A 12718-nucleotide genomic window follows, 5' to 3' on the forward strand; every position below is an offset into this window, starting at 1 on the left:
TAATTCCCCTCTATAAAGACCCATCGTCTTTACTGTTTAAAGGGGATTTTTGGGGAGGCGGCAGGATTCTCGACCAAAAAAAAAAAAACATAGGTCATATAAGAGATTTGTTAAATTTTCATTCTCAAATACACTATTCTAATAGCCAACAAGAGAGCACCCCAAGTTCAGGGGCTCTTAGTTCCATTCTCTTCTTGGGCTGTCTACAATCCTTAGTTTGTCAGAATTCGTCGGAGTTCGGCGAAGATAAAGTTGGAGGTGGAAGTGTTGTTCTCAAGTCGTTGTCTCAGTTCCTGCTCTAGAGAAGGTAATATTTCTCTTTCTCTTTCGTTTTGTTCCAGTAATTTGCGTTTAAGAATCCTCTTGTTCGTGGTTTCTGTATGCATTTTGTAATCTGATGTGATTTAGCTGCGTAGTTAGGATTTATGTGTTATTTTTCTTTCATGTCTAAACAGATTGTTGCAATTGATTAAGCTTTAGTCTCATTAATTTATGTTTGTTATAGTTAGATAATATTATCTCTTACTAGATTAAGTCATGAAAGTTAATTACCTCATTCTTTTGTTAAGTAGCTACTTTTATTTCTACCCAGGTTATTTAATTATGTTTAGCATTTAATATGTTGCATTGCTTCTTTACTGCCAATTTATTGCATTCGTTTTCTTAAATATTTGATTTAGATGTTAATCTTGAGTTCTCGACTGAGAGTTAAATTTGTTTTGTTAAAAAGATATTCTATTGATTTGTAAAAATCTAATCTTGCTTGAAAACGCTCTCATTTACTTTCGATGGTGTCATTTAGTTTGATAAGTATTATTCTGTTTGTTTTTGTTAGTATGTAAGTTTAATGTTGGTTTAAGCTTTACCTCAGATCGTTATCTCTATGGCTTAATGTGATATGTTTTAATTGAATTCATTATTGCATTTTGAGTATATTAGCTTAGGTTGATTTCATCATGAAATTTGCTACTGATTTCTATTCAGATCAAATGGAGTTTGTCCAAACCATGCATGATCAATTCACCTCTAGTATGATAATGATTCTTGGGTAGAATAAATCCTTCCATTTATTAGCTAATGTGGTGAAAATATTTTGGGCATACTGGAAGTATGAATTTATGGCTTCAAAATTATTTGTGCACATTTGGTAATTGATTGGAGGTCCCTTTCTCGTATACTAATCCTTATTACTCGTTTTGTTACATGTGATATCGATTCGAGTCCACTTTGGACTCTCCCTTGCATATTCTTGAGTTGTTTCGAGCCTGCCTTGTCAAAGGAAGCTGTCGGACAGCAAGGGAAATAGGTGTACAGGTTCCGAAAAGCTGAAAACAGGCCGAGATATGCATGTATACACCGATATACCTGGTGTATACACTGATATACGGGATTAAAAATGGAAATACAGGTTGCGGGGGTCAAAATAGGTTGTATACATTTGGTATACGGTTCAATATACAGGAAAATGGGCCGAAATGTGACCCGTATACATCGATATACACTTGGTATATACAGGTTCTCAAAGCCTCAAAATGAAGTTACAATAGGCCCAAATTTGACATGCTCTTCTTTTCCCTCTCCTATTTATTGTATTTGACTAACACTCCGATTATCTTATGATTTAATTTAATTAAATTTCCCAAGAATGGTCATTTCGTTTTATTTTCGAATTAAAGTATATATATTTTATTACCTTTTTTTTTAGTCTTGTTGACATTTTATGAACTTTTCCCCATTAGAAAATTTCTCTTTAGTTCATTCCCCCTTAAGATGAATAAAATGATAGAAATAGTAGTAGTAATAAAAAAATTAGTTAAAATAAATGAGTTCATTTACTTGGTTAACAATTTAAAAAATAGTTGAAATAAATGAGCTCATTTACTTAGTTAAAATCCAAAAGAATATAGTTAAAATAAATGAGTTCTTTTACTTAGTTAAAATTTCAAAAATTAGTCAAAGTCGTTATGAGTTCTTTTTACTTAGTTAAAATTTTAAAATTAGTCAAAATTATTTTTGGTCAAATCGTCGGTCAACCGCGAGTTAGCGGGCATTCCGAGGGCCTAACACCTTCTCGGAATGTACATTGAACTTCGAACCCTTTTATTTTCAATTGATTTTATCTGTTTAAATCTTTTTTGAAAAAATCTTATATTTTTTCTTGATTTTTTAATAAAAATTAAGTGGCGACTCTGATCTTTTGGAAATTCGATTTCTCTTAAACTATAAGTTTAATCGATTCTCCAAAAAACTCAGTCATTTTCCCTTTACATATATTTTTAAGTAAAACAAAGGTTCCTTTGTAGGTCAAACAGCCGCTTTGATTTTGTTAACTTGTGCAAATTGCCTTTGCTTAGTGAAAGGCAATTCTATTCGTTAAAATGAAACCCACGTCACCGTGTTGTATGATTTTGTGAGACAGTTGACAGTCACCCGCCGGTTTGAAAATGCATCAAACAGTGGATCCACTTCCCACAAAGAAAATATGGGTGGGACAAGTAATAAATGATCAAATCACAAGATGAAAAAACCTCCAAAAGAACCTTAAATCCTCTTCTTCTCTAAACGTAATTATAATTTATTAACAAGGGCAAATTTCAAAGTAAATAGCAGTTTAGTATTTTGAATAATACAATAATTTAAAAAACAGAGTAAAATAAGCAAAAAGAAATAAATATAAATAAAATAAACAAAAAAATTACAAAATTTTAAAAAGACCACTAAGCAGGCCCATAACAAAAAACTGAACTAACACAAATCGAACCGAACCGAACTGAACCGAAATAATAAAAACCAAATTATTTTAGTTCGGTGTTCGGTACACATTGTACAAGAATCAAAATAAAATAAAAACCAAAATCGAATCGAAATACCGAATGCCCAGCCCTAATTGTAGGTGTTCAATAAGAAACGATTATTCTTTAATAGATTGGACTGCTACGAAAGAAGAAGTTGAACCTTCTGTCCAACAAGAAACTAAACCTTCTATTCAAGAAGAAGTTGAACCAAGTGCCCAAGAAAATGCAGAGGAAGATATAGATAATGATTCTATTTGTTCTGACCAATCTATTGACTATGGAAGTGATGTGCATAAGAAGTTGATGATTGTGAAGGAAGATGTGAGAAAGTGTAGAGAAAGTAGCAGGAGAAAGAAGAAGGAAAAAACAAAAGTTTTTTTAGGTGAAGTTAGACTTTATGAAGAGTATGAAGATATTGAAAAAGGCAAAAAAAAAGAAATTCAAGGGTAAGCTAACAGAGGATGAGCCATACTATGACAGTTCTGATTGTGATAGTTTTCAAAGTGATGAAGAACAACATGTTTCTGATGATGAACTTGAAGGATTGAGTTTAAGGGGAAAAAAGAAGAGTAATAGAGTGATATATGATTCTACTTGTGATGTTGTAATATGGCAGTGTGGTTTGGTATTTGAAAGTGTAAAGGAATTTAGTGAGGCAGTTAGAAAATATGCTATAAAAAGTGTTGAGTTAGACACGTATATGAATGAGAGTACTAGAGTAAAAGTCAAGTGTAAAATGGTTGTCCAATGACTGTTGTATGAAAGCAAGCATGGGAGGAGTGAAAACTTCACTATCAAGACCTACAACCCAAGGCACAAATGTACCAGGACTAGCAATAGTTTTTATATATTTCAAAGTTTTTATGTAAGTATAAAAACAACAAAAATTATTTAAAGAAAATTACGGGGGATCATGTGGCAGAATTTAATAGAATCCTAGACTACAAGGATGTGTTACTCCAAACAAATCCTGGTAGCACTTGTGTTGTGAAACTTACAGATTCAGAAGATGGGATGAAACAATTTCACTCTTTTTATATATGTTTTGATGCTATGAAAAATGATTTCCGACAAGGATGCAAAAGATGTATAGGGATGGATGGGTGTTTTGTAAAAGGAAATTGTAAAGGTCAACTTTTGGTAGCTGTTGCTAAAGATGCAAGCAACCAAATGTATCCAATAGCATGGGCAATAATTGATACTAAAAGTAAGGCCACATGGAAATGGTTCATGACCATTCTGCAGATGATCTTAATCTAGGAGATGGTTCCCAGATCACTATCATTAGTGATATGCAAAAGGTAACTAAATTTGTTTTTTTGGTTTGTCATAAATTTAATTTGAGAAATTTTTTAACTATATTTATTATTTTATTTTGCAACTACAGGGACTAATAGCTGCAGATGAAGTATTTCCAGAATGTGAGCACATAATGTGTGTTAGACATATATTAGCAAATTGATCACAAAATAGGAGAGGCATAGAGAGAAGGAAGAAATTTTAGGCTTGTGCGAGAGCCATTTTTTAGGCACATTTTAAGTATAATATAAATGCTCTAGCCAAGCTGGGAAAAGGTATAGTTGAAGACCTTATCAAATACAACAAGGAGAAATGGTGCAAAACTTTTTTTCAAACTTTTTCAAAATGTGATAGTATAGATAACAACATGGTAGAGAGTTTCAATGCTTGAATCTTGGGACCTAGGAACAAGACTATTGTTTCTATGTTGGAAGAAATTAGAATTAAGGTGACGAGTAGGGTGAGTAAGTCAAGAGCATTTGCTGATACATGGACAGATGAAATATCTCCAATGACAATGATGATATTCAATACCAATGTAACAAGATCAATGCAGTGCAACAATGAATGAAATGGTGATGATGGATTTAAAGTGTTAGAAGGGGCATACAAGCATACTGTGAACTTGGATCAACAAAAATGTAGTTGCAGATCTTGAAAATTAAAAGGTATTTCATGTGCATATGGTATAGCAGCAACGAACCACTTGAACATGGATGCATCACAAGCAATTTCAAGCTGGTATAGAAAAGAGACATATCTGAAGACATATTCTCATTTCATTCAACCAGTCCCAAACATGAAAATGTGGCCTAAACGTAGAAACCCAATAGTTGAACCACCTGAGGTAAGAAAAATGTCTGGTATGCCACCAAAGAATAGAAGAAGAGAAATTGGTGAAGTGAGAAATGCTGGGAAGTTGCCAAGAATGGAGACAGTAATGACATGTTCAATTTACAGAGGAGCAAATCACAACAAGAGAAATTGTCCAAAAAATTATAAACCTAAGTCTACACCAACACCCACTCAAGAGGTACATTCACATTAATTTACTTTTATAAATCAGATTAGGTTACTTATTAATTTAGTCTCTTGTTTTATTCTTTTTCTACCATAATAGTCCTCCACCGAGAAAAAGAGGGATATATGTCAATATGAAAGAGCAAGCAACAACAATACTTGTACAAGAAGAGGTGCATGAAGTGGTTACAAGAAGAGGCCAAGAGTTCTGGGATAAGGTGTATATGTTGTTGATACTGGATATACATGTATTAATATAAGTGTCTTATAAAATTATCAAAAATTATATTTTTAAATGTGAGTACCAAAATAACTAAGTTGTTAATATTTCAACAAGGATTGGCTAGCAGTAAGAGGGTTAATATTGGTGTGCAGAGTTTTTTTTTAAAAAAAAAAAAAAATTATTTAAAGGTTGGGCAATGCCCATATATAAACTAAATCAAAGTGCATAGAAACAAACCCTGGGCCCAAAAGTGACCCAGGTCCAAAGAAACGAAACAAACAGAGAAGGAAATTAAAAAAAGAAGAAGAAAAAGACAGAAAATAAAACTAAAAAGGACATGGACAGAATGCTCTGAAAAGAAAGAGTTTTTTCTTCTTCAACATCTTTTAGAGCTTCGATGGCCTTGTCAATGGCCAGAGAAATCGGAGAAAGGGCATGAAGGTTGTGTTATATCCACTTGGACGTTTAACCTCTCACAAACGTCATGAATTCGACACCAATGATGACTTCTTCAGCTTCAACCTGCTCCGACTAACACCAACTCAAATGTAAGACCAAGATCCTGTTCAACTTTGATTAGCTCCTTTGTGAGGATTTTACCTAACGTTTCCAAGTTTTGTGCAGGTTGAGCTCTAAGAGCTAATACCACTACATCAACCCCTGAATCTGAAAGGTATTACCCTTTATTATGAATCAATTTTGAAACAAACTTCACAAATCTGCATTTACATTTGGGATTCGAGTTCGAATGCAATTTTCATGGAAACTCTTCAAGGGACTGTGACATGTAATATTGGTTTTAAACCTACAAAGGGACTGAAGTGGAAAGGCAAACATGCCATGACTCAAAGAGAACTTCAAGTCCAAAGTGTTATGCGTCGTATTCAAACCAGATCAAAAGCTGTTGGATTCAAATAAGGGCACAAACCTAGGGAAAATCTCCCTCAAAGAAAACTTCTTAGTTAATGTGTGTTGGTGCTTTAGTGGTTGTGTGGTTGTAACAACCAAACTTAAATTAGTGACTGTTTTGTGTTTTGGTACTTGTATGTTGTTCAACCAAACTTAAAGTAGTGACTGTTTTGTGTTTTGGTGGTTCACTTAAGTTATTGTGGTGGTTGTTGGTTGAAACAATGAAACACTATGATGTTTGTGTTTAATGATCAAGAAACCACTAGTTATGTTATGCCCTTATGTTATTATTACGTGTTTTGTTATCATATTACCTATTCCATGTAATTGTAATTTTATGAAAAAAAGACAAGTCAATTGAACATACACCAAGATATATATATATATATATATATATATATATATAGCTTTAATCAGCAGACACATACATCACTAAAACACCAAATCAAACTAATGCACAAAATGAGAACGCTAGAACCAAAAGTCCTTGCGTTAAAAACAGTTACATTCACTAAAAAACTTTCAATGACACACTAAATAAAAGAACAATATCGCATTACATATCAACTAATGCCCAAAATCAGTTTTAACATCCATCTACACTTCAACTGTTTTTGTTATTTGTTGGTCTTCTTCAACAGACCCAAAATCACAGCATTCGCCTGGCTAGGAAATTCTGGATCATACCAATCGAAAAAATTACAAGGATTTCGAAATAAAGACTGCATTTCATAAAATCAAAGTTAAAAAAAATTACATGATAAGAAATTTGAAAATTAAAGAAAAAAAATATGAAACAATGCATACCCATAGTGTCTACAACCGAGAAATCTACGTCCAGGATTGTCATTTATCCATGAAATTTTCAGAATTGGAGGAGTCCCACATAAACAAACAAATCTCCTATTATATTAATGAATTTATTAAATGCAATTAAAAAACAAGAGAGAAAAATTCTGAAATTTGAAAAATAGACACCTTCAGCCAAAATAATCTTGAATATTTGGGTTGCTTTAGACTTCCCCTTCCCATGCTGAATGCTCCATTGTAGAAACTGTCCCCGTGTCTTTGGTACTATACTATGATGATGAATCCATGTAAACAATCTTTCCCATAGCTTTCTAGCAAATTGACATTGTATGAATGGATGCTCTATAGTCTCTTCTGCATTCTTGGATAAGACACAAGTCTTATCTATTTCCACATCCCATTTAGCTTGCCTGCCAGTTGTTGCTAACTTCTTGTTAAATATGAGTCACATAGTGAAATAAGCTTTTGGCCTTGCTGCATTCTTGAACATGAGACATTTCCAATCAGGCCTTTGTTACTCCCCAATCATGTACATATAAATTTGCCTGATCATGCTCCCTTTCTTGCCCCTCATCAGTTGGATTTGATCAATTATATGTTTGGCACTTATAACTTTTCTTATCAGCCAGCTGGCTTGTTTGGTCTCTGGCCAAGTGCTCTTCCCCTTTATGTAGTATGTGTGTATCCATTTGATCCAAAGTTTGTCCTCTTTATTTGCTAGGTCCCAACATAATTTGGCAATTGCTGCTTTGTTCCACGCTTGCACATTAATCAGCCCCATGCCTCCAACAGACTTAGGACAACACACTCTCTCCCAAGCAACTAGTGCCTTTTTAGTAACATATCCAACCCCTGACCATAAATAGCTTCTACATAGCCCTTCAATCAGTTTGATTATCTTTGCAGGAATAATGAAAAGTTGTGCCCAGTAAGATTGAACTCCAAACAACACAGTCTATACCAGTTGTATTCTACCTGCATATGACAATTTCCTAGTTGTCCACAATTTGATCCGGGCCATGATTTTGTCAATGAGAGGGTGCCATTAGATTACTGTCAATTTCTTAGTAGAAAGAGGCACCCCAAGGTACTTGAATGGTAGCTTTTCCATTTTGTAGCCAAGTTGTTGTATGATTTGTTGCCTCACCTCTAACTGGACTCCCCCACAATAAATGGAGCTTTTGTTGATATTTGCTTGCATCCTGAAGCTTGTGAGAACTGTGAAAAACATCTTTGGAGGGCCTTGATGGAATTGAGATCTTCTCTAGAAAATATTAGCAAGTTATCTGCAAAACATAAGTGAGTGATGTCCAGTTTAGAGCATTTTAGGTGAAACTTGAAAGTTGTCTCTTCCTTGAGTAATCTACTGAGATATTCCATAGCTATAGCAAAAAGGAAAGGAGACATTAGGTCTCCTTCTCAGAGGCCTTTAGCTGCTGCAAAATTCTGAGTATCCTGTCCATTCATTACTATAGAATAGTTTATTGTTCTCACATAATTCATTACCCAATGTGTAAACATAGCAGGAAATCCCAGACCATACATCACTTGCTCTAAATAATTCCATTCCACTGAGTCATAGGCTTTTTGGAGGTCAATCTTCAACATGCTTCTTGGAGAAATATTCTTCATAGAATAGGCTCTAACCAATTCTTTTCTTGGGCCTAAAGTTGATATGACAAAAGGGAAAGTTACTTGAAAGAGCAAACATATGTTCTTTATTTATCCGAAATAGCGAGAGCTCATGAAAATTACAATACATAGCGAGAGCTTGAAATTCTTACTTCCACTCTTTCTTGTTTCTCAAACTCTTGATCTTTCCCCACTCCTAATTGCATCTTCTCCAATTATTCCTAAGAAATGGTGAGAGTAACTAAGAACGAAGAAAAAACTCGAAGGATAATTGGTATGAATGTGATATTCCAATCGACTAGTGATATTATCTGCTTTAGATTTAAGTTGACACGATTTTTAAAAAAAGTTGCATGGTACATGGGGGAAAATATTTACCCAACATAGCCAACAAGTTGAGTAGTCAATAGTCAATGCCATCTCTTTGTATGAATCATGTTCAATGCTAGTTGTAAGATGGATGGCATGTGAGCTCTAATGGCTAGTATTCTTATCATTCAAATATTTCCCCTAGTTTGTGTGCTAATGTTTATTTCCTAACGTTCTTTCACATTCTACTAAGCAAGAGCAAAAATCAAGGTGGTGTAAGTTTACGATGGATTTTGTGATTTATTGAGTTTTTTAAAAATAAATTGATGATTGTGGTTTGTTTGGGGGGGGGGGGGGGGGGGGGGGGGCTTTCGAAGTTGTGGTTAAAATCTGAAGCTATTTGAAAAGAAGAAGAAGTTTAAATATAAGGCAATTTAAAAAAAAAATAAAAATCATATGTACTAATTTAATTTAGACACAAAACAAAGAAAACAAGAAATTGTTTTTTTTTAAAATAAAAATAAATTGAAGATAAATAAAATATTTATACACGCGACAACACATGTATATCACTTCTGATACTTGAACTGGGTCTTGGCAGGAGCATGAAAACATAGAATAAATTAGTTTGGAGGGGTGAGCGTGGAGGTAATAGGATCCTACTTAAATTTAGATATGTTGTTGGGATTTTAATATAGTTCTGGAGAGTACTTGTGTCTTACATCTCCTAAATAATTTGTTTTTTTTATGTAACTAATGTTTCTTCAAATTATATTTATATTTGATAAATAAGATATAGTAAATTAAGTAAGTATATTAAAATATGTCCTTTTTTAACTTGAAATTTCAAATTTCACTAATTTTATTGTATGCATATCATTTTTAAGTATTTGATAAATTTATTTTTGTAGTTATATTTTTATTCATGCTACTTTCCATATATAATAAGGCTGGAAATTTATTTTTTAAATTTTTTTGTATGTAACTAATGTTTCTTCAAACTATATTTAGATTTGATAATGAAGTAAGTATATTAAAATATTTCCCTTTTTATCTCAAAATTTCAAATTTCACCAATTTTATTGAGATGCATTTCATTTTTAAGTATTTCATAAATTTCTTTTTATATTTATATTTTATTCATGCTACTTTTCAAATATAATAAGGTAAGATTTTTTTTATATATGTTATTAATGTTTCTTCAAATTATATTTATATTTGATAATTAAGTAAGTATATTAAAATATTTCCTCTTTTAACTCGAATTTTTAAATTCCACTAATTTTATTGAGTGCATTAGGGGTGTTCACGGTTTGGTTTGGGTCGGTTATTGGTCAAAACCAAAACCAAACCAACTTAATCGGTTTTAAAATTATCAAAACCAAATCAAACCAAATATAATATACATTTATCGGTTTGGTTGTTTTTAGTTTTGGTTTGGTTCTGTTATTCGGTTATTAACCATACATAAAAATAAAATAAACAATTCATTCAAAACGTGAAAAAAGTGACAACAATCCATTCAAACAAAAAAATAGTTAGAATGACTGGCATTACAAAACTTTCTATCATTGAATTTACTGAATAAAACTTCAAATTTCACTATTTTGGCATAGAAGGAAGAGACAATGACATTTTTAGTCCCACAAAGAATTTTCATAGACACTCATATACATGAAACCAATAAGAAAAATGTTCTCACCTTGGACATTTTTTCTTTCAAAAGTAAATTATAAAACTAAATTTTGATGAAACATATATAAAATCTTTAAAATTGTTTATGAATATAATATATTATGTATAATAATAAAATTTATGTATATAACTTGTTGGTTCGGTTCGGTTATTTCTTCTATTTTTTTCGAACAAAACCATAACCAAACCAAATACTGTCAGTTCTTAACAACCTAAAACCAAACCAAACCAAAACCCAAATTAAATTGGTTTGGTTTAGTTTTTCAGTTTGGATCGGTTTTTATCCAAACCATGAACACACCTAGAGTGCATATCATTTTTAAGTATTTGATAAATTTATTTTTATAGTTATATATATTTTTATTCAGGATACTTTCCATATATAGTATGGTAAGAAAATTAATTTATTTCTATTGGGGGAAGAATGTATGTTTATAAATATCATGGTAATCCATCTTTTATAAGTACCCTTTCTTGAAATTAGTTCATCAACAAAGCTTATTTTATTCTAGTAATGGAGGGTAAGAAGACTATCGGACGTCAAAAAATTTCCATGAAAAAAATAGAAAACAAAGCCGCTCGATATGCCACGTTTTCAAAACGTTGATTGAGTTTATACAAATTGGCTGGTGAACTCGTTCAACAACACGATGTTGACATAGGTATAGTTCTTTCTTCTCCAACGAATAAATCTTATTCATTTTTCCATCCAACTGTTGAAGCAGTTGCTCAACGTTTTTTGAATCGAAACATAGAATTAAGTGACACTACAAAATTTGTTGCAACATGTGTTCGAAACAACGTGAATGAAATCGAAGATAAACTAGCAGAGTTTAAAATTAGAGAAGATGTTGCAAGCAAGGAAACAATTATACTTGACCAAGCAAAAGAGATGAGAGAAATTGGTTGCTGGGAGGATATTGAAAAACTCAAAACTGATGAGTTAACTCAATTTGAAGCTTGGCTAAACGTTGCTTATTTTAACATGAAATATCGTCTGAAACAATTGGAAAATGAAGTTGCATCTAATACTTCATAGATTCATTTCTACATTAATTTTTGAAATTTTATTATCCGTCCTGCTTTTGTTTTTTATTTTTTATTTATAATTTTATATTGATATGCTAGTTATTACATGTACTCTACAATGATATTTATTATGAAATATTACTTCCATTAATATTAATATATTTTTTCTCATATATGTTTGATATCTTATTTTCTTATGTTAGTTTTATAAGTACTTTCTTAATTTATTGAGTTTTTTGCATTTTTTTGTGATATAAAAATAAGAAATGTTATAGGTTTAATTCTTACCGTCACTCACAAATACTTTTTTTTTTACATGTATACTTAAAATATATAAATATAAAATTTAAATTAAACATTAGACTTTTCAAGAATATATGGTCAAAAATGTAAGAGAAAAATATATATTGTTATTAATGGAAGTAATATTATTTCATAATAAGTATTATTGTGGAGTACATGTAGTTGTATCTTCAATATAAAATTTAAAATTTAAAAAAAAAGGTTGAACCGATAATAAAATTTCAAAAATTAATGTAGAGATAAATTCTATTTATGAAGCATTAGATGCAAATTCATTTTTTCAATTGTTCCCGAAGATATTTCATGTTACAATTAGTAATATTTAATCAAGCTTCAAATTTAATCAACTTATCAGTTTTGAGTTTTTCAGTATCCTCCTACCAACCAATTTTTCTCATCTCTTTCACTTGGTCAAGTATAACTATTTGCTTGCTTGCAACATCTTCTCTAATTTTAAACTCTACATATTTATATTTGATTTCATTCACCTTGTTTCAAATATGTGTCACAACAAGTTGTGTAGTGTCACTTAATTCTATATTTGAATTCAAAAAACGTTGAGCAACCACTTCAACAGTTGGATGGAAAAATGGATAAGGCTTATTCGTTGGAGAAGAAACTATTTCTATGTCAACATCGTGTTGTTTAACGAATTCACCAACCAATTTATATAAACTTAATCGGCGTTTTGAAA

At 31.7% G+C, this 12718-nt stretch overlaps 2 protein-coding genes across 3 annotated transcripts in view; both read left to right on the top strand.

Moving 5' to 3' along the window:
* The window catches only part of LOC125812626 (probable 20S rRNA accumulation protein 4), a 77536-nt gene that overhangs the window by 41831 nt on the left and 22987 nt on the right, over nucleotides 1-12718 (top strand). The gene's annotated exons all lie outside the window — the stretch shown is intronic.
* On the top strand, nucleotides 4807-11731 carry LOC125812673 (uncharacterized). Its single transcript, XM_049492162.1, has 2 exons — nucleotides 4807-5041; nucleotides 11355-11731. The coding sequence occupies exons 1-2, from the start codon at nucleotides 4807-4809 to the stop codon at nucleotides 11729-11731; spliced, it is 612 nt and encodes a 203-aa protein (XP_049348119.1).

Source organism: Solanum verrucosum, unplaced genomic scaffold (assembly GCF_900185275.1).
Source record: "Solanum verrucosum unplaced genomic scaffold, falcon-dt-bn FXZP01000275.1, whole genome shotgun sequence".
NCBI classification, from domain to species: domain Eukaryota; kingdom Viridiplantae; phylum Streptophyta; class Magnoliopsida; order Solanales; family Solanaceae; genus Solanum; species Solanum verrucosum.